Source organism: Mustela erminea, chromosome 3, assembly GCF_009829155.1.
Source record: "Mustela erminea isolate mMusErm1 chromosome 3, mMusErm1.Pri, whole genome shotgun sequence".
In the NCBI taxonomy this organism is placed as follows: domain Eukaryota; kingdom Metazoa; phylum Chordata; class Mammalia; order Carnivora; family Mustelidae; genus Mustela; species Mustela erminea.
This window is the reverse complement of record NC_045616.1, coordinates 60,986,756-61,010,360: the sequence shown is the minus strand read 5'-3', so window position 1 is coordinate 61,010,360 and position 23,605 is coordinate 60,986,756. Positions and strand designations below refer to the sequence as shown.

The 23,605-nt window shown below is 35.3% G+C and overlaps 1 protein-coding gene across 1 annotated transcript in view; it reads left to right on the top strand.

Moving 5' to 3' along the window:
• SCAMP1 (secretory carrier membrane protein 1) overlaps positions 1–23,605 on the top strand; it is a 120,493-nt gene that overhangs the window by 52,809 nt on the left and 44,079 nt on the right. Inside the window, exons 4-6 of the mRNA XM_032334871.1 lie at positions 973–1,081; positions 3,744–3,872; positions 7,954–8,113. Coding sequence (XP_032190762.1) covers positions 973–1,081; positions 3,744–3,872; positions 7,954–8,113 — 398 coding nt within the window. The remainder of the gene's footprint in view (positions 1–972; positions 1,082–3,743; positions 3,873–7,953; positions 8,114–23,605) is intronic.

Here is a 23,605-nt window from a genome sequence, read left to right as displayed (position 1 = left end):
GATGAAATTACAAACCAGAATTTCTTAATCGTATTCTTCTTTCATCTCATTATCTTCTAAAATAGAAGATACTTTATATTCTCGCATTGGAAACCTAGGTACCATTCAAACCAATTTTTTAAAAAAAGATTTATTTATTTATTTGACAGAGAAAGACAGAGAAAGGGAACACAAGCATGGGGAGTGGGAGAGGGAGAAGGAGAAGCAGGTTTCCCGCCAAGCAGAAAGCTGGATGTGGGGCTCGATTGCAGGACTCTAGGATCATGACCTGGGCTGAAGGCAGATGCTTAATGACTGAGCCACTCAGGCGCCCCCAAACCAATTCTTGAGAGGCAATTCAGTGGTCATTTTCTCCCTTTGTCTGTTTTGCCTCAATTGTTCCCTTTGTTCCTCATTCTCATTTAGCACAGGAGTCACCTTAATTTTATTTTCCCAAATAGGACTCTGACTACTCTTACTCAGAGAATTTTGTCCTGTTCTAAATGTGCCCAGTATTCTCACTGACAGTTTTCATAACCAAAAAGCCAAAATCAGTCAAATAGCTCCATAATATCTTCTGAAACTCTAACCTTGAGTGAATTCTTATAACCTTGAGTGAATTCCTATATAAATTTTTAAAGATTTTATATGTTTATTTGACAGTCAGACAGAGATAGTGACAGAGATAGAGAGCATGAGCAGGGAAGAGAGGAAGAAGCAGGCTCCCCACTGAGCAGGGAGCCTGGTAATAGTGACCACTCAGGTGCCCCTGAATTCCTGTAATTTGGAAGAGCATTTGAATGGAGATTCTGACATTGTATGACTCGATTGATCTTAGGGTCATAGTTCAAACCCCACATTAGGTGTGGAGATGACTAAAAAATAAATAAAGTTTCTGGCATTGTAGAGGAAGAGGTAGGGTAGATAGCATAGTCATATAGGATTTTCCAACTCTGACAACCTATTCATTCATTGGTATTTTGTTTGTTTAAGGAACATGCTTTGGCCCAAGCTGAGCTTCTTAAGCGCCAAGAGGAACTAGAAAGAAAAGCTGCAGAATTAGATCGTCGAGAACGGGAAATGCAAAATCTCAGTCAACATGGTAGTATCCAAAGAAGTTTGAAATAAAAATAACTTTTAAACATTTTAAATTATGCCTGTGCTAGCTCTGATTCATTTGGTTTATGGATAAAGCCATGCCATTTTTTCCTGTTCTAGCAAGATCAGACAGCAGATTTCCTACTTATTACTCTGTAGCTCTCTGATCTTGGCTGATTTGCATGTCTTTTGGTAGATTATAACAGTGTTAGCCTTATCACACAGAAAGTGAATATGAATATGATAATTTTGGGGTTTGGCCGGGAGCCTTTGATTCTGCACTTGGGCCCTCTTTGAGTCTATTGAAGCCTTAAGAGTACATGGCAGTGTGCCCTAAATTTGACTCTTTGTTTAGTCAGCCCAGTTTCTAATTATCTGCCCCTGTCCTCAGAAATATAACCTACCTGTCAAAATATTATTAAAAAATGTGTGGCATGATTCTGTGAAGCCTTGGGTTTCTCAGTTATATCAAATAAATACTGAATCGATCATTTGCTATGAAATCTGTTTAGACTGTGACTACCAAAGGCCACTTCCAGGGTGTATCTTAGAGAAAGATAGCAGTATCTGGCTAAGGGGTTAAAGATCTAGACAAGTCATTGTTACTCTGTCTAGGATAGTGATGGAATGACAGGGCTAGGTCAGCAACAATATACTGAACTATTTTTTCCTTATCTTAGATTGTGTATGCCTAAGTCAGAGAACAATAAATACTGCATGATTTCACTCATTTGTGGAGTTTAAGAAACAAAACCAATGATCATTGGGAGAAATGAGGGGAAAAAAGAGAGGCAAACTAAGAAACACCCAACTGTAGAGAACAAATTGCTGGTTACCAGGGGGAGGTGGGTGGGGCTGGGGGTTAAGGAGGGCACTTGCTGTGATGAGCATCAGGTATTCTATGGAAGTATTGAACCTTTATAATGTACCACTGAAACTAGTATTACTAGTATGTTAGCTAGCGAATTTAAATAAAAATGAAAAATAAAATTTATATATTCAAAGACTATTAAAAGAAATGTGTAAGCCTAGGGCCTCATGAGGACGCATTCATCCTTGGCTATTTTGTTGGCTTGTGACATCAGAGACAACATCAGTAAAAGGAGAAACTAAAGGTTTATTTGAGATCAGTGTTTCTGTAATACCTATAATAAAATCTGTCCTATGTCCTTAGTATTGACTAATAGAAGTTATTTCTATGGGAGATATTTTAGAAGTAACAAACAGTGAGAAACAGTTTGTTTTAGTAACAAACAGTGAGAAATTAAGAGTTAGATTTTGTGGTGTGTTACACATGTAAGTACTTATCATCTATTAACTCACTTAATTGTCAGTATAATTCCCTGAAGGGTGGTATAGTTGTTATTCTCTTGTTATTTCTACTCTTAAATTTATGAAGAAGTGTCAGATTTTATAGATAGATGTCTTCAGATTTTATCAAGTCTTCAAGAATTTAAGGTACCCGGCGCCCCCTAGCCAATAAATGACTAGGCACTTCTGTTTTCAGATCCCGGTTCTTACATTGCTATTCTCTGCTCTTCTCAGATAGTATGAGACTTGTATGAGAAATGAAGATGAAATTTGGGAAGAATTATAAATAGCGCAGACATGTTGGGAAGAATCAGACATAGGTCATTCTTTTTTGCCCCACTATAAAGTTTTCTTCTTTTATACAAAGTATATAAAATCGAATTTTCAAAAATTGTGGCATATTATTTCTAAAATGAGAAATGGCTTTTAGGTATTGTGTTTACCTTCTGTTTTTAATGTTTTGACTTCTTTAACTTTAGTGTTTTTATTGCTTCCACTGCTTCCGAAGCCCTATTTTCAGTTTCATTTCTTTATAAGGACACATTTTCCCTCCTGATAGTTTGAATTTATTTCTTCTGTAGGTTTATTGAAGTGTTATAATTTCTTAGCTTCCTTCTTCTGACTGTTTCATATTTTCTCCTAGTTTTATGGTTTTCTTACATGGATATTTAGAGTGTTAATTTTTCAGACTTTGGGATTTCCAAATTGATTTCTTGGTATTAGTTAATCATATGTTCCTTCATGGAGTTAGCAGTAGAAAACTCCAAGATTCAGAAGCTGGTCTTCCCTCTCCACTTGGGCTAGGAATTATATTCAAAGATTTAAGGTGCTGAAGAGGAAATTGTAGATACTTAAAAACTGCATGACTTCTCATGACAGACTCTTGGGACTTTGAGAAATAAGTCTGTTTTCAGGGTAGAGTCACAGGGTATGTCTTTGTGCTCTTTTTTTTTTTTTTTTTTGCTTCTTGTATCAACTGTACATATGTGGTTCCTGGTAAACATTATATGACACTGGAAAAATATTTTACCATCTAATGTTTTCTAAAGTGATACTCTGGGGGAATTTTTTTTTTTTTACGATTTTATTATTAAGTAATCGCTACACCCAAGGTAGGATTTGAACCCACAGCCCTAGATCAAGAGTTGCATGCTGTATCGACTGAGCCAGCCATGTGCCCCTACTTTGAGAAAATTTTTAAAAATGCAGAGCTTGGCTTTCAAAGCTGTACAAATGTAGAGATACAGCATTCGATTTATAAAACATTATTAAAAGAACAAATAATGTTCTTTGTAATGAAACCAAAAATAAGAATAGCCCATATTGGTCCTAATATATATTTTTTTAATTTGCAGGAAGAAAAAATAATTGGCCACCTCTCCCTGGCAATTTTCCTGTGGGACCTTGTTTTTACCAGGATTTTTCTGTAGACATTCCTGTAGAATTCCAGAAGACAGTAAAAATTATGTACTACTTGTGGATGTGTAAGTATAAAATAAATTGTATATTCAACAGAGTGTATGTTTTTATTGTCAAAAACCACCCTTTTTGGAATTCAGATATTAAGGATAGTATCACAAATGGGTTTTTTTGGTATGCTCTTAATTTTCAGAATGAAACATATTTAGGTATTGCAGAATTAAACTATGTGACAATCTAAACTGAGGAAAGCATATATGAGAACTGGCATTCTTGAGGAAAGGACTTCTTTGTCACATATATAGTATTTGTTGAGGAAAAAGGAATAGTCATAAAATTTTATCTAGGCTATATTTGTTTTGAAAAAATTATTCTATTTTTATGCAATGAAGGCTGTTTAAAAATTCTTTAAAGCATTATGACTTTTTAAAAGGGCCATAAAATAGTATTATAATTTTTTTAGAGCTTTGAGCACAATTTACTTCTTATTTTCAGGTGGTTGATAAGTACCTTTATTATTGGGAGTACCTAGTTAATGTTGGATATTTTACTAAATAGAACATTAGGACATATATTTAGGCTGTGGTGCTTGCATTGTTTTGAGTATAATTACAACTCATGTAATAACTAAAATAAAATGTAAAGCTCTTTAACAGTTTGTTCTATGTACACAGAATTCCAGCTTCCTGTCTTTCACTTTTACTCCAGACAATAGTCTCAGCCCCTTTTAATGTTATTATGTTAGTAGGAGAGGTGTAGCTGTCATAACCTCTCACCTGCGTAACTGCTGGGTAATGAAGAATTTGTAGTGTGTGTTCTTGATAGAGGAAGTTTATATGTGTTACTGTATATTTGGGGAGCCGTTTTTTTTCCCCCTCCTAAATAAATGAGACTATTTTCCTTAAAATTATTTGGAGCATTCTTCAAATATGTGAAGCTACTTTAGAATATGAGTATTGATTTCTTATGGATAGTACATTCTTAACTCTTAGTTTTTCTTTGAGATTTTGTTGTTGATCTAGTATCTTGCTAAATCTCCAGTGTAGGTAGTACTGTGTATTTTTAACACTAAAGGTTTTGATTTTATATTTGTACATGTAAAAAAGCCATATATTTTATTTAATCAATATATAATATGTGCATATATATAGTAATTATTTCTTAATGGGCAGACCTGGCCTAGCATTTTAGGTATAAGTCCTTTGACCTAGTGGAAAAACAGGCTTTGTATGGGAGAGATAGGGGTTGGAAGAAAATTCCATAAGGAATTGAGTAAATAAAGATTGATTGGGAAAGGTAATTAATTTTAACTGAGTGGCTACTTTACTATTGCTAATTGTTTCAAAATAGGTCTGTTTTGTTTTAGAAATATATAACTTTCTGAGGTTTTTAGAATACAGTTTTTCTTAATCCTGTTGCATTGACAGATTTAAAGTATTTAAAGAGGTCTCATTATTTAAAGAAACATTACCTGGAATAAGGTAAGATCTAGTTCTAGCTCAGTGATGTTTCTAAATTTCATAGAATGGAGATTGTTTTAATAAGTTATTTTTAGGAAGTGCAACCTGTTAATGATTTCAAAGTTGATGAGTGCTTTCACCCTGTAGTAATAATTATGATGAAAAAGAACATTTATTGAGGATTTATTTGTGCCAGGCACAGTACTGATCACTTTATATACATGATGTTATTAACTCCTGACTACACTATGAGCAGGTACTATACTACCCAAGATACGGAAACCAAAGCTTAGAGAATTGGAGTAACTTGTTCAAGACTACACAACAATTAGGATTTGAGTTGGATAACTTGGCTCCAGAGCCCAGAGTCTAGATTTCCATGTTGTACAACCTACAGAGTACCAAAATGAAGAAGTAATTTGTGCTTTAAACCCAAATAAGATGAAGATATACTTTCAAAGGTACCTTACTTGAAATAAATAATTTATTCTGTAAAGGAACTGAAGCAATTATAACTATCAACTGTCAAATGAATCTTAACCTCTTTGAGTATATTCTTGAATTTTTAAAAAAAACCAAGCCATTTAAAGATGAATTAGTGAAGAAGATAATTATACTGTTTAAAATCTGTTTATGTTAGGTGTCTGTTGTAATGCAGAGCTTATCAAGAAGAATATTATAGTGATAATTGCAAATTTAGGTCCACTAATAACAGATTTGAGTGCTTAATAAAGTAAATGGAAATTTCCTGTGAAGTTGAGTCATTCAACTTACAAATCATGTAAACAAAATGCCCTAAAAATTTCTTCAGTGTTATATGTACACCTGGAATCCAATCCAAGTAGATTGGAGTGGGATTGATATTAGTAAAAGAGAATCATGTGTTTCACATTACCTTGCCTTTCTGGGTATTTTTAGATCTGTGTGTAAGTGGACTGATAGTTTAGTAAGTAGGCCCGGACATTATACTTTTCTTTGGGGTACAAATAAATTACTTATTGATCATGGTTTTTGGTTACTTGACAACATTTAGAAAGGAATTTGAATAGATTACACAAAATTTAATTGATATTTTTATCAATTGTTGGAGGAATTTTTAATGAACCTTAATGTACATATCCATATTTTTCTTTCTTTCCTTAGGCAAATTAGGAGATAAACCTTTAAAAATTCTCTTAAGGTTGAAGTTTGAAGTATAATGTGAATACATAAAACTTTTTCAGGCAGTTGGATCCCATTTAACGTTAAAAAATAATTTCTATTTTATGGTCTTTTGAAATCTGTTTTTAAGCCATTGACAAAAACTACTTTTATTATGAGGCAAAAGATCGTGAGTAAATTTATTAGTAAACTGGCTTTCGTGAAAGTTAGAAATCCTAATTCTAAATAAATTTAATAAGGAAGAGTCTTCTATGTATAATATAATGGAATGAAGTTTTAAACATGGAAGAGCTCCTGTATTATTATAGCTGAAAAATTGAAATGTAGAGGTTGATTAGCTTAATAGTATATTTCTATACCCCAGGTGTTTTCATTCTTCCTCTGGTGCCCTTTTTCTTCCTCTCTAGAGTTTGTATATTTAGCTAGTCGTTAAATGAAATTTAGAGGTACCCTATAATGTATGTCTTCATCTTGTTTTGTTAATTACTAGTTTTATTTTATCAGTTGAAAAGAGTTTAAAGTTTCTAATGTAAGTTGAGATTTTTGTATTTGGATTTGCTAGGTTTTTCATTTATTTTTAATTCAAGTAGGAATTTGTTGGTATATTTTTCTTGTATTTACATTGAACATTATTTTAACTTTTGAAAAGTATTTATTTCTTTTAATTCAGCCTGTGAATAAATTTTTAAAAAATCCTTTAAAAAGGTTACTAATTATAATGAGTAAGTGTAGTTCTTTAGGATTAAAGTCTAGTTAGATGGTTCTCAGATTTTTTGTTTTAGGTCTTTCTGGATATGTAATTATTAACAACATATGAAGAGTTTTCCATTAACTGTGTGCATTAATTAAAAGAAAGTTCTGCCACAGCAGCTGAAATGCATTATTTTCTTTCTTTAAAAGTAAGTTTGATCCTCTACCAAAAAACTGTATTTATCCCAGCACTTTAAAAAATGATAACCCTATGAGGATGAATAATCCTGAGAGGTTGAATATATAGTCCCTGAAATTGCTACTGTATTAGTATTTTTAGTTCAATGATTCTAATTAATTGCTTAAAAATGTTACAATGAGATTGCACAGAGCACTTCTCCAGTTTTCTCCTCCTTGTATAGTCCACTCTGGGAGGAGTCAGCAGCTACTCTGTAAAAATGTAATTCAGTTTATAGGCTCTTTTTCCTCCCAAGTCCTGGTCCTTTTCCCTGGCAGGGCCTTGAATCAGGGGCCACATCAAGTATTTTCTTCTCAAGGAGGAATCCCTTAAGGCACTGCTTCTCTGATAATGGCCCATTAGGAGAGTATCAAACGGATTGTTGCTAAACACTGCATAAGTTAGGACTCATTTTCCTGTATATACTGTTTTCAAACCAAATGTGTAAAAAACAGCAATGTTTTTTTGAAAGATACTAGCTGGAAGCAAGGGGTAGAATACATTTGCTCTAAAGAAGAATTTTTTCATTTACAATTTTTGTTGAATGAATTCATAACTTGAATGTAAACATTTCTATTTTGTTTTTTGATTCCACAGTCCACGCTGTAACACTCTTTCTAAATATCTTCGGATGCTTGGCTTGGTTTTGTGTTGATGCTTCAAGAGGGGTTGATTTTGGATTGAGTATCCTGTGGTTCTTGCTTTTTACTCCTTGTTCATTTGTCTGTTGGTACAGACCACTTTACGGAGCTTTCAGGTAAAATGTGTGTACTTTGAAATATACTCTTTAAAACCTGTGAAGTAAATAATTGGTAATTAACCTTAAGGGGGAAATTGATACATTTTTACTAAAATTTTTTGTTATTGTGTAGCATACATTCTGATAAATTCATATGTAACATGTCTTTGTAGATTTTGTAAGTCACAAAATCTCATTCTTTTCTCCTACTTGAGAAGGATCAAACATGAAAATAGAGCAATGACAGTAGTCTTATATCTTAATATTTTGTAGAATAAATATGCCATTTTGTATGATACACTTGGCATTAAGGAAAATTTTGCTCTTCATTCCCCTTTCAAACAAAAAGATCACAAATGGTGATTACAATCTAATTCTTAAATGAACCTAGGTAAGATCAATATAGCTATGATATTTAAAGTGAGTCACTCTCACCTAGTCAGGTAGTTATTTTCTGTGTAAATTTTTGGCTCTTCAAATGGTCTTGCATTTGAGAACCATTAAGATTATAAGATAATATTTTGCATGATATATTTTAATCAGTGGTTAGGATTAATATCTCCTAAATGCGTGTTCTATGAGGTATTAATAAATGTTGCTGAAAAAGGGACTCATTAGCTTAAGTTTGGAAAAAGCTGGACAATAAAGTTAAATTTCTTCAATTCAGGATTGCTTAAATTTTTTTAAGAGCCTCATGTGATTTGTGATTTGACTATGAAACCACTTTTTTGTGGAACACCTTGTTGGACTGTTGTTTTAAGAAGTAAATGTTGGAAGGTGCTGATTTAGATAATAGTTCTCTATGAGTCCATATATTTGATCATTTATCAACTTATTTTTGAGTAAACTTGTTTATGAGTAATGAACCTTTTTCAGCTCTCATGAGTGAGGGGCAGCATTACTAGGAAATAGGTATGTATTGTGCAGATGTTATATTGGGGAAATTAGAGGTCCACATTCAGGTGTTTTTTTTTTCCATTTCAACATAGAATTTCTTTGATTAATCACAGTGTGTATTCCTTCGTCATGGAATTAGGAACCCAGATATGTAAACAGATGAAAAAAAAAACCGGAAGGAAAGGGGCAAAGATGAGGGAATTTGGGGAGAAAAATGGTCATTCAACAGAAAACAAAATTGGTTAAAATTGTAACGAAGGCAAGAAAATGGATGGAAGGAGGGAAGAATCTTTGGATATATTATAATATGGAGATTAGTTATCAAGGAATGGGGAAGAGGTGTCCCCTTTGGATGTGGGATGGAGAGGAATAAAAAGGACCTATTTATTCTTTCCATGATCTAGGAAGACAGTTACTGGTGCTCTTTTCCTTGTCATCTAAGCCTGGTGTACAAGGTTTTTAAATTTTTTGACATCTGGCTTTGGCTTCTGCCTGTCTTCTTCTGTCATGTTACTAATATATTTGTAATGATGCTGCTGGGTAGAAATGGGGTTGTTCTTGAGTCTTTAAAAGTGACGAGAGGTGGGGACACCTGGGTGGCTCAGTTGGTTAAGCAGCTGCCTTCGGCTCAGGTCATGATCCCGGCGTCCTGGGATCGAGTCCAGCATCGGGCTCCTTGCCCTCCGCAGGGAGCCTGCTTCTCCCTCTGACTCTGCCTTCCACTCTGTCTGCCTATGCTCGCTCTTGCTCACTCTCTCTCTGACAAATAAAATCTTTGAGAAAAAAAAAAAAAGTGACGAGAGGAGGTGCCTGGGTGGCTCAGCTGGTAAATGGTTAAGCGTCTGCCCTCAGCTCAGGTCATGATCTTGAGATCCTGGGATTTAGCCCCACATTGGGCTACCTGCTCAGTGGGGAGCTTTCGTCTCTCTTTGTACCTCCTCCTCCCCCTCCACCACTTGTCGGGGCGTGTGTGTGCATGTGTGCCTGTGTGTGTGCACTCTCTATTGCTCTCACATACTCCCTCTGCAAATAATTAAATAAAATCTTTAAAAAAACAGTGATCTAAGACTAATGACCTGATTTTAAACCTTCTATAACTAATGTAGCCAAAACAAACCACTAAAAAAGCTAGCTTTCTGCCTTTTATTACTTGAAGTCACTCCGTTCCTTTTATTTCCTTTCTTTGCCAGTTGAAATAAAAATGCTTTGTGGAACGTTTTTACTTCTGTCATTATTAATCTGTAGGTTAAGTGCTTAGCTGCATCTCAGTCCTTTAGAGTTTATCACAAATGATTAATTTTCTGGGTTTCCCTGTTCAGAGCAGAATTGAGAGGAATATTATTTAATGGGGAAAGTTGAAATTAAAGTATGTTACATCATTACTGTTCCTTCTCAGTATGTAACTTTGGCATTTCTTTTATCCACATTGCCACATGTTTCTGAGCCTGTCTTTCCCGCTGTATCTGGTAGTTTGTTAAACCTGTATTGATGACAGCTTTTTCCTTTAAATGTGAAAATCTCAAACACAGATACAGTTGGTGTGATTCTTGATATTAAATATAGGGCTTTAAATAGCCTTATTCACATAAATGCTTTATTTTAGATCAGTTTTGATAGGGATTATTGCCTTTGAGAAAGGGCAGAGTCAGGATATGCAAGTGTTTCATATTTTGTTTCAAGACTGGTGATTAAGAAACGAAAACAAGCATATGGGGCGCCTGGGTGGCTCAGTGGGTTAAAGCCTCTGCCTTTCACTCAGATCGTGATCCCAGAGTCCTGGGATCCAGCCCCACATCGGGCTCTCTGCTCAGCAGGGAGCCTGCTTCCCTTCCTCTTTCTGCCTACCTCTCTGCCTACCTGTGATCTCTGTCTGTCAAATAAATAAAATAAAGAGATGAAAACAAACATCTGAACATACTATGTAAGTCAGTAGAAAATGGGTAGCTAAAACCTTTTTAGGCCAGGTTCACAGGTTTCCTGAGAGAAGTTGCTTTTTAAAGTAGATATTTAGTTTTCATAAATCAGATTCTGGCGTGAAGCTAGTATGCTTTTTAAAAGTTTCAGGTTTTCTTGATTTAAGATTACCTTAATTATCTATTAATTTTAGAAATATTTATTTGATAGAGACACAGCGAGAGATTTTATTTATTTGACAGGCAGAGATCACAAGTAGGCAGAGAGGCAGGCAGAGAGAAAGGAGGAAGCAGGCTCCACATGGAGCAGAGAGCCCGATGTGGGGCTCGATCCCAGGACACTGGGATCATGACCTGAGCTGAAGGCAGTGGCTTTAACCCACTGAGCTACCCAGGCGCCCCCCTTCCTTACTTATTTTAGAGCAAGAGCGCACAAGCAGAGGGAGAGAAGTAGCCACCTAGGTGCCCCTCACAGTTTTCATGTTTTATTCTTCTCTGGCTAATGGTGTATTTGGCTCTTCTGCCATAAGATTATTTAAATATCTCCTGAATTTTATTTCTCCAGGTAAACCCCCAAGAAGTGAAGAAAAGACTAGTAAGCAATAAGGTGCACCTGGGTGGCTCAGTTGTTTAAGCATCTGACTCTTAATTTTGGCTCAGATCATGATCTCAGGGTTGTGAGATCAAGACCTGCCTCCAGCTCACAGCTCACACAGTGGTTAGGGAGCTTCCTTGAGATTTTCTCTCTCCTTCTCCCTCTACCCTCCCCCTCCCTCAACCAAAAAAAAAAAAAAAAAAAAAAAAAAAAGAAAAGAAAAAGAATGGTAAGTAGTAAGAAAAACTTGACTGGATTGTTTTAGAATAAACTAGTTATTTGTTGGGGCACCTGTGTGGCTCAGTGGGTTAAAGCTTCTGCATTCAACTCAGGTCATGATCTCAGGGTCCTGGGATCAAGTCCCGCATCGGGCTCTCTGCTCAGCGGGGAGCCTGCTTCCTCCTCTCTCTCGGCGTGCCTCTCTGCCTACTTGTGATTTCTCTCTCTGTGTGTCAAATAAATAAATAAAATCTTTAAAAAAAATGCATGCATTTATAAAAAAAAAAAGATGGTTTTCAAACTGTGTAAAATACTGTTCTGTATGAGTTATCTTAGTTTTCCACCAAGAAACTGGTTTTACTGTTATACTTATATGACTTTGTCCTTCATAAGGTTATCCCTCCACCAGAATCTGAAGGACCATGTAGAGAAGTTTCAGATATATGTGTTTTTAAAAGTTAAGTTTAATAGCTGTCCAAATTAAGTCTGCACTTGTTATGTTGTCACTTACATATTTTAAAGAGATTATAACTTTGATCTTAATTTTGTGCTTCTGCAAATGACTAAGCATTATGTAAATACTTTACGATATTAAGTCATTATTATTGAGGCAGTGTTTATTGGAAATAGACTGAAAACGGGTAAGAATCCTGGCTTCTCTGCTTAAAAGTGTTGAGCTCCTAGGAAAATGCAGAACAAAACTACTGCCTCAGTATGTTGAATGTAAATAGGGGATAATATTTGCAGAGTTGATAAAAGGATTAGAGATAATATATGCAAAATACTATATTTTATAGGTTGTCAATGATAGCTGGAATTAATGTTTTGGTTTTGTGTTAGATTTTATTATTTACTTTTAGTCCATTAAAATGTTACTTGTTATAAATAATCTTTTGCTGCTTTTAGTTCATTGTTTTCTGTTGCCTCAGTCTGAGCTAGAGGAAATCATAATTTATGCTAGGGTGTATGTATATCCTTGTGTTGGGAGATAAAAATAAACACTAAAAAACCCAGTATGATAATCTAGCCTTTTAATTGGAGGTTTTTTGTCTATATTTAATATAATTACTTATTTATATGGATTTATATCTGCCTTCTATTTTTTTTGAAGAGAAATAATTCTTATATTTAAGTATGAAAAATTTCAAAAATAGCAAAGTTGAAAGAATTTAACATCGAACACCATATATACACTGTCTAAATTCTATCCTAACATATAGATGCTTTATAAGGTAAATTGACATCAGTAACTAGAGCTCAGTATTTGTTTACAGTTTTGATTTGTTCTTGTGTGGTTTTTGTGTGTTTGATTTGTTTACAGTTTGATTTGTTCTTGTGTGTGTAAAATCTAAATTTACAAACTCTATCAATATATAATGCAGTGTTACCATCACCCCAGAAAATTTCTTAGTGCCCCTTTTCTTGAATCATCCAGAGGGTACCTTAATTTTTTTTGTTACTGAATTTATTTTTTAAATTTAAGTTAATTAACATATAATGTATTTTTGGTTTTAGAGGTAGAGGTCAATGATTCATCAATCTTATATTATATCATGTATATCATTATATCATGTACCCTCCTTAATGCCTATCACCCAGTTACCCCATCCCCCCATCTGCTCTGTCATCCCTTGGTTTGTTTCTTAGGATTAAGTATCTCTTATGGTTCATCTCCCCCTCTGGTTTGGTTTTGTTTTATTTTTCCCTCTCTTCCCCTATGATCTTCTGTTTTGTTTCTTAAATTCCACATATGACTGAGATCACATGATAGTTGTCTTTCTCCGATTGACTTATTTTGCTTAGCCTAATACCCTCTAGTACCATCCACATCATTGCAAATGGCAAGATTTTATTTTTTGATGGCTGCATAGTATTCCGTTGTATGTATACTACAGCTTCTTTACCCATTCATCTGTTGATGGATATCTGGGCTTTTTCCCTGCTTTGGCTGTTGTTGACATTGCTGCTGTAAACATTGGGGTACAGGTGCCCCTTTGGATCACCACATTTGTATCCTTGGGGTAAATACCCAGTAGTGCAATTGCTGGCTTGTATGGTAGCTCTCTTTACAACTTTCTGAGGAAACTCCACACTGTTTCCCAGAGTTCTGCCTTCTATTTATATGTACTACTTACTGTATAAAACATACTGGTTATATACCTTTTTCTTTCTTTGCCTTTTGGATCAATAAGTTCTACTTTTTAAATATATTTTACTTTATTTCTCTGTGTTTTTTTTTTCTTTTTCTTTTTCTTTTTATTTCTAAGATTTATTAGAGTGAGCTTAAGTGTGAACAGGAGGTGCCGAGGGAGAGAGTCTTCTGCAGATTCTCTGCTGAGCTCAGAGTCTGACTCAGGGCTCAAGTCCACAACCCTGAGATCATGACCTGAGCCGAAGGCAGAGGCTTTAACCCACCGAGCCACCCAGGCACCCTAAGCCAAAGCTTTTTATTTGTTGTAGTCCCACTTGTTGGTTTTTGCTTTTGTCACTTTTGCTTTTAGCGTCAGATCCAAATAGTGCCAAGAATGATGTCAGGGGGCTTACCACTTGTATTTTCTTCTATGAGTTGTATGGTTTCAGGTGTTTCATTCAAGTCTTAAATCCATTGTCAGTTAGTTTTTGTGTATGATGTAAGATAGTGGTCTAATTTCTATTCTTTTGCTTGTGGCTGTCCAGTTTTCCCAATAGAATTTATTGAAGAGACTCTTACACTCCATTGTGTATATTTGGCTCCTTTGTGTGGTACATTAATTGACCAAATATATATGGGTTTGTTTTTGGGCTCTCTGTTCTGTTCAGTTGATCTGTGTTTCTTTCAAATTAATCTTGTATTAATTAATGTGTTTGTATGCTATGACCATACTGTTTTGATTACTGTAGCTTTGTAATAATAGTTTGAAATCAGGAATTGTGATGCCTCCAGTTTGGTCCTTCTTTCTCAAAATTGCTAAGGTCTTTTGTAGTTCCATACAAATTTTAGGATTGTTCTATTTCTATGGAAAATACCATTGGAACTTTGATAGGGATTTTTTTGAATCTGTAGATTGCTTTGAGGAGTGTGGACATTTTGACAATATTTTTCCAGTCTACAAGCATGATGTATCTTGCCATTTATTTGTGTTTTCAGTTTTATGTGTCTTCAGTTTCTTTAATCAGTGTCTTACAGTTTTCAGTGTAAGGGTCTTTCATTTCCTAAGTTAAATTTATTCCTAGGTATTTTACTCTTCTTTATGCAGTTACAAATAAGATTATTTTCTTAACTTCTCTGTTTAATAGTTTGTTGTAAATGTAGAAAAACAAAGAATTTTTGTGTATTGATTTAGTATCCTGTAACTTTACTGAATTTTTTAGTTCTAACAGGTTTTCAGTGGAGTCTGTAGAGTTTTCTATATATAAAATCATGTTATCTGCAAATAATGATAATTTTATTTCTTCCTTCTGTTGTGGATGCCTCTGACTATGATTTCTAGTTCCATATTGAGTAAAAATGGTGAGAATGGGCATCCTTGTCTTGTTAGAAGAAAAGCTTTCAGCTTTTCACCACTGAATATTACTTTAACTATGGGCTTATCATATATGACCTTCATTATGTTGAGGTATATTCCTTCTATACCCACTTTGTTAGGAACTTTTTTCTTGAAGATTTGTTTATTTATTTTGGGGGTGGGAGGGGCAGAGGGAGAGGGACAGAGAGTCTCAATTAGACTCCACACAGAGCACAATGTGGTGCTTGATCTTAAGACCCTGAGATCATGACCTGAGCTGAAACCACCAGTCAGATGCTTAACTAATTGCACCATCACCCAGGCACCTCTTTGTTCAGATTTTTAATAAATGTATGTTGAATTTTGTGAAATACTTTTTCTGTATCGAGATGATCATATGATTTTTGTCTTTCATTTTGTTAGCATGGTTTATCACTTTGATATGTGGATGTCAAACCATCCCTCCATCCCTTCATCATTGGAATAAATCCCACTTGATCATGGTATATGATCCTTTTCATGTATAGTTGAATTTGGTTTGTTTTATTTATTTCTGCGAGATGGGGAGAGAGAGCACAAGTGGGGACAGGGTATAGGGAGAAGCAAACTCCCTGCTGAGCAGGGAGTCCAAAGTCGACTTGATCCCAGGACCCTGGGATCATGACTGGAGCTGAAGGCAGACACTTAACCAACTAAGCCACCCAGGTGCTCTGGTTTGCTATTTTTTATTATTAAGCAATTAAAAATAAATTATTTAAACATTTTGCAAACTGGATGAGCCTCAAGAACATTATTCTAAGTAAAAGAATACAGCAAAAGACTACATATTCTAATTCCATTTCCATAAACTGTCCAGAAAACAGAAATGTGAGAGACATACAACATATCAGTAGTTACCTGGGGCTAAGAAGTGGTAATGGGACTGATTGCAAATGAGATCCAGGAAAACTGAAATCCAACTAAATTGATTTAGTTTAGAACTTTTGAAAAAAAGTTCTAAACTGATTATGGTGACGATTGCACAACTCTATAAATTTACTTAAAAAAATCAAACAGACCCACAGAGTGATCTTGATCAAAATGTGCACACAAACATATCAACAGAATTTCACTAGAGAATATTTTTTAAAGTGTTACTAGTATACATGATAAAATTGAGAAAAACTAACAAAATTAAGAATTCAGTACATAAGATTCTACTCCCAACAAATTAGATAACAGAAGAAATAAATTCCTGAAACATACCAATTACCAAATCTGAATCATGAACACACAGAAAATCTGAACAGACCATTACTCACAAGGAGATAAATCAGTCATCGAAAACCTCCCGACAAGCATAACTCTAGGACCACGTGGCTCTACTAGTGAATTCTAACATTTAAAGAAGAATTAATACCAATCCTTCCAAAAAGTACCAAACTCTTCTTAAAAAAAAAAAAAAAAAAAGAAGGAAACGCTTTCAAATTCACTTTATGAGGCCAACATTATTCTGATACCAAAATCAGACAAGTACATTACAAGAAAATTAGACATCAGTATCCCTGATGAACACAGGATTATTTTGGCTATTTAAAGATTCTTTGACTTGATTTAAATTTTATAATCAATTTCTCTATTTTGCTAAAAGATAAATATGCCCCCTTGGGATTTTGATAGGGCTTGAGTTAAATTTGTAAGCCTCTTTGCGGGGGAGAACTGATATCTTAACTATATTGAGTTTTGTGAACCATGAATATGCGATATTTCTCCATTTATTTAAATACTTCTAATTTCTTTCAGCATTGTTCTTAAGTTTTAATTATACAAATTTTTAACTTACTTTGTTGAATTTATTCCTGAGTCCTTTATCTTTTTTATGTCATTCTGAGTGAAATTATTTTCTTAAGATTGTCATATGCAGTTTGGAAATCCAATGGGACTTTGTATATTGACCTTATGTTGTTCTGCCTTGCTGAACTCCTTCATCAATGTAGTCTTGAGATTTTTCTCCATATGTAGGATTATTTCTTATGCAGATAAAAGGTTTTGTGTTTTAATTTCCTCACTGGATATCTGTGATCAATGTACCTTTCTTTCCTTCCTTTTGTTGATTATACTTCTAGTAAAATGGGAGCAGAAGTAGAAAGTTGAAAGGTATGCTTTGTTCCCCTTTTTAGGGGGAGAGCATTCATCATTAAGTATGATATAGTTCTAGAGTTTTTATAATTGCCTTTTATTGGTTTGAGGAGCCTCTCCTTTATTTGTACCTTGTTAAGACTTTTTAATAATGAATTATAGTGTATTTTTCCAGATGCTTTTTCTGTGTCGAGATAATCATGTGGTTTATTCCTTTATTAATATGGTACATTACATTGATTGATTATTAGATATTAAACCAACCATGCATTTGTGGGATAAGTCCTATTTAGTTTTGCAAATCCCTTCTGACAGCTGCAGTGAAGGTGCTGATTTTCATGCCTTATCTTATCACGGTTGAAATGTCATCCCAGCATAGTATAGGGAAGGGAACAGTTCAGTGAAAATGCTACAGACTCATGCTGTTCTTAACCAGAATAAAACTGTTTCTCAGTTATATGCCAGGGTATGAAAGTGGTTTTTTGTTTTATCCCGCTTTTTAAAATTTTAACTTTTTGAGGAGAGGATTTGTTGACTTTGTCACTCTGTCATGTTGGAAATGAATTTCCGCTTCTTGATTTTTAAGTTTCAGGTGTCCGGCAGTCATTTCCTACTATTCATAATGATCTTTCAACTTTTCCATAGCTTGTATGGTCCCCTTTCACCCTCCTATATTTACTCTGTCTCCCTACAGTTCTTCCATTACATGTAAGATAATTTTAGTTTACGTTGATATTTGAAGTTCCTCGTTTACTGCTGTGTAAATAGTATTTACAACTGGACTTTTTTTTTTTTTTTGTACAACTGCTATTACTGAAGTAAATAGTTGCCTTGTTTTGGTGTCTTTTTACACACACACACACACACACACACACACACACTTCTTTTTTTTGAATCTTTGTGGATTTCCTGGCATAATTAAAAAACGATGCTCAAATATGTCAGGTGGTCTGTTTCGTCATCACTCCGCCTACTGCCATGAAGACATTGCTTTTAGAGTTCTTGTTCCTCCTCTCTTCATTTGAACTGGTTAGTTTCTGTGTAATCCTGTATTTTCTTTTCTTTGTCTTCAGTATTATATTTCTATACCAGGGTCCTGTCTCCTGTCTCTCCATCTCTTTCTCCCTGTCCCCGCCTTCTCCTCCCCCCACCCCCCGCCCCATCTCTCTCCATTTACTCTGTTGTTGTTTTGTTTTTTGGCCTAGTACATCTTCATCAGAGAAAAGGGTATACGAAAAAGTGTTCTTTTTTTGAGTCTTAGCATATATGGGAGTGCTTATTTATTACCACACATTCAGCTCATAGTTCGATTGGATATAGGTTGGAAATTACAGCTCTCAGAATTTTGAAAGCATAATTTCCTTGTCTTTTAATGTCATTATTTCTATTGAGAAATCTGATACCATTCTGATTCTTAATCTTTTCATGAAGCTCATTTTCTTTTTTCCTTTTCTTGGAAGTGTCTAAGATTTTCTTTTTATCCCTAGGTATCTTTTTCATTTATTGCACTAGTCACTCTTTGATCCTTTTTACTCTAGAGACAGAGCCTTAATTTCTGGGAAAATTTATTACATTGTTTCATTGATTTTTTTTTCCCCTTTCTGTTTTCATTGTGTTCTTTTTAATAAATTATCTAGCTAATCAGATATTGGGAATCTGGTGTTCTTTTTTTTTTCCTTGTATTTTTCATCCTTTTGTTTTATTCTGTTTTCTAGAATTTTTTAAGAATCAGGATGACATTAATCTTCCGAATACTAACACTGAAAACTAAAGAAGACAGTTGAATAGTGCTGTCATTTTGAAAGAAAGATAATTTCTGAGCTGGAAATTAAACTATGAAATTCAGTGTCTGATAATATGGACAACAGAATTTCACAAAGTATATCTTTCCCGTATCGCTTCTCAGAACTCTACTGGAATAATATGATCCCTGCCAAAATGAGAGAGTAATGCATGAAAAAGGAAAACATGGGGTCTAGAAAATAGGACTTGTAATACAAGAGAGAGGACTACTTTATTCCCAAGATAATGTTGAAGAGTGGTCTCAAGATAGAAGTTAGTGGCCATCCTGAGGCTTTATCAATTCATATTTTAGCTGATCAGAAGATTTTTTTTTTAAGATTTTATTTTTATTTATTTGACAGAGAGGTAACACAAGCAGGGGGAGTGGGGGAGGGAGAAGCAGGCTTCTCATCGAGCGAGGAGCCCGATGCGGGGCTTGATCCCGGGATGCTGGTATCATGACCTGAGCTGAAGGCAGATGCTTAATGATTGAGCCACCCAGGAGCCCCTGATCAGAAGATTTTTTTTTTTTTAAGATTTTATTTATTTATTTGACAGAGATCACAAGTAGGCAGAGAGGCAGGCAGAGAGAGAGAGAAGGAAGCAGGCTCCCGGCTGAGCAGAGAGCCCGATGCGGGGCTCGATCCCAGGACCCTAGGATCATGACCTGAGCCGAAGGCAGTGGCTTAACCCACTGAGCCACCCAGGCACCCTGCGATCAGAAGATTTTAAGAGAAATATTTTCAAGAAGATAAGATTGATAGAATTTTTAATAAATTTGAATGTGTTATGAGCAGATTTTCACAAATTAATAGGAGATTAGTGATCAATTACAGGTAAATATATATATATATATATATATATAGAGAGAGAGAGAGAGAGAGAGAGATAGTTGCTAAATCTAGGGAAATCTAAAATGGCTGTGCAGAGTAGAAATTTATTTCCTGTCTCAGCTGTGAATAACGTTTACTTAGTCATAAAAAGTGAGCTAAGATATAGCCATATTTGGAAAATGGAAACAAAGTGTTTATGTACAGGGTGGGGCTAGAGGTAGGGAAGAAGGATTTAAAAGAAAGCAAAATCCTTATTTCTGGAATAGTAAGTTGCTATTTAATGTTCAAAAGAAAAATCAAGTAGTAGTAATATGAGTATATTGCTCAGGGTTATGGAGGTAAGTGTCCAAATAATTAAGAATTAAAAATGATTACATCTAAAGAATGGCAATGGGTTGTGGAAGAATTGTGGAGGTGTTAGAAGATAGCTTGTTTTTTTGTTTGTTTGTTTTTAAAGATTTTATTTATTTATTTGACAGACAGAGATCACAAATAGGCAGAGAGGCAGGCAGAGAGAGAGAGGAGGAAGCAGGCTCCCTCCTGAGCAGAGAGCCCGATGTGGGGCTCAATCCCAGGACCCCGGGATCATGTCCAGAGCCGAAGGTAGAGGCTTTAACTCACTGAGCCACCCAGGCGCCCCAAGATAACTTGTTTTTTGAAACAACCATGTAGATAAATATTTGAGTCTTTAAACTATTAAACATATAACCTCAAATTATTAAAAAAAAAAACTTAAAAATTGCACTATGAAATTAAATAGAAGTTCTTTGAGTGTGGCTAGGACCTTTGAGTAGCCTCTGTAAAGTGGGATGATAAGATTTGGACCATTCCATTCATGTGCTGCCTATATTGGTAGGTGTTTGGGTTTTTTTTTTTTTTTAAGATTTTATTTATTTATTTGATAGAGATCACAAGTAGGTAGAGAGGCAGGCAGAGAGAGAGAGAGAGAGAGAGAGAAGCAGGCTCTCTGCTGAGCAGAGAGCCCAATGCCGGGCTCGATCCCAGGATCCTGAGATCATGACCTGAGCCAAAGGCAGAGGCTTTAACCCACTGAGCCACCCAGGCGGCCCCTGTTTGGGTTTTTTTTGTTTTTGTTTTTGGCTTTTGCCTCTTGCAGTGACTTCTTTTCCTCAGAAATAATTGTTTCATAATGATTTTTTTACTCTCTAACATGAGATTAATCTGGCTACTGTTATCAGAGTAGGGTGAGAAGGAGACTGGGTATCCTCTTGCCATTCAGACTATGAATGTTCGCTGGATTTCTGTTTTCAGTAGGACTATGGTTCTCTGGTTCTGGTATCTTGGTTTCAGATTCCCTTTGGTTCAGTTTCTCCAGGAAGTAAATGTCCAGGCTTCTGCCTTGGTTTTAGAATGGCACTTGCTCTGTGGGAATGGGGGACAAGAACCTAAGGTCAGATTGCTTTTTATTTAGACTTTAAGCCAGTCTTCTTGTCTTTACCTCTACTTGCAGCAATAGCTTGTTTCTAATTTTTGAGGTTTTCTTAGGCTAACACCTTTTCAGGCAGCTTGTTTCTTAACTTTCTCTCTTGTTGACTTGAATTTCAGTTTTGTCTGTTGATCATTTACTACTTGCCTATTTCCTTTACAGCTTATAAAATTTTGTTTACCATCATCTTCTCTTTGTTTTCGTTTCTGTGGTTTTTTTTTTTTTTTAAAGATTTTATTTATTTATTTGACAGAGAGAAATCACAAGTAGATGGAGAGGCAGGCAGAGAGAGAGAGAGGGAAGCAGGCTCTCTGCCGAGCAGAGAGCCCGATGCGGGACCCGATCCCAGGACCCTGAGATCATGACCTGAGCCGAAGGCAGCGGCTTAAACCACTGAGCCACCCAGGCGCCCCTGTTTCTGTGGTTTTATTTTTTAAAAAACCCCAAAATGAGGGACGCCTGGGTGGCTCAGTTGGTTAAGCCGCTGCCTTCGGCTCAGGTCATGATCCCGGCGTCCTGGGATCGAGTTCCACATCGGGCTCCTTGCCTCCGCAGGGAGCCTGCTTCTCCCTCTGCCTCTGCCTTCCACTCTGTTTGCCTGTGCTCGCTCTCACTCTCTCTCTCTCTGACAAATAAATAAATAAAATCTTTAAAAAAAATAAAAAATAAAAAAAATAAAAAACCCCAAAATGATAAAAATTATTTACTGTCATTTTAGTGGCACTTTGGGAGAGAGTAGAGGTAAAAGTGTATGTTTAACTGGAGATCCAGGTATACTTTATTTTTAATTTTTTATTAATTTTATATTCTAGAACAATTTTAAGTTCACAACCAAACTGGGAATAAGGTGCAGAGATTTCCCATATAACTCTTGCTTACACATACACATAGCTATCTCTGTTACCTGTATCACCACTAGAGAGGTACATTTGTTAAAATTGACAGACCGACACTGACACATTATTATCACTCCAAGGCTGTATTTTATATTAGGGTTCACTCTTGATGTTGTACCTTTTAGAGGTTTGAATTAATATAATAACATATCCACTATATATATTTCATACAGAGTAATTTCTCTGCTGTAAAAATCCTACATGTTTTGCCTTTTCATTCTTCCCTCTTCACCACTGGCAACTACAGATCTTTTTATTATCTCCATAGTTTAGCCTTCTCCAGAAGGTCCTTTTGTTGGAGTCAGGTGGTATGTAGCCTTTTCATATTGGCCTCTTTATTAGAAATGTCATCTGTGTCGTCTTTTTTTTTTTTTTTAAGATTTTATTTATTTATTTGACAGACAGAGATCAAAGCAGGCAGAGACTCAGGCAGAGAGAGAGAGAGAGGAGGAAGCAGGCTCCCTGCTAAGCAGATAACCCGATGCGGGGCTCAATCCAAAGACCCTGGGATCATGACCTGAGCCAGAGGCAGAGGCTTTAACCCACTGAGCCACCCAGGCACCCTGATCTGTGTCTTTTCCTGACTTGATAACTAATTTCTTTCTAGTGTTGAATAAGATTACTTTGTCTGGATGCACCACAGTTCATTTACTTATTCAGTTACTGAAGGACATCTTTGTTGCTTCTAAGTTTTTGGCAGTTATGAGTAAAACTTCTGTCAACATTTGTGTGTAGGTTTTTGTGTTGATAAAAGTTTTCAACTCCTTCAAGTGAGGAAATCTTATGGAAAAGTTGGAAAGAACTGACATCTGGACAGTATTGACTCTTCTATTCATGAAGATGGAATATATCTCCATTTCTTTCCTTTATTTCTTTTATCAGAGTTTGTAGTTTTCCTCATATAGACCTTGTACATATTTTGTTAGATTTATACCTGCGGTTTTCCTTTGTTGGGTGGTATTATAAATGGTATTGTGTTTTTAATTTCAAATTTCACTTGTTCATTGCTGCTGTGTAATGGAGCAATTGATTTTTGTATATTAACATTGTATCCTGCCACTTTGCATTAATTGCTTATTAGTTTTAGGAGGTTTTGTTGATGCTTTCATATTTTCTATGTAGATGATCATGTTATCTGCAAACAAAAAATAGTTTAATTCCTTCTTTCTCAGTCTTTATACCTTTTGTTTGTTTTTCTTGTCCTAGTGCATTAACTTGGACTTTCGGTTTGATTTTGACAAGCTGTGGTGAGAGATTTTCTTGCCTTATTCTTCATCTTAGAAGGAGAGCTTTCTAGTTTCTCACCATGAAATGTGATTGCTAAT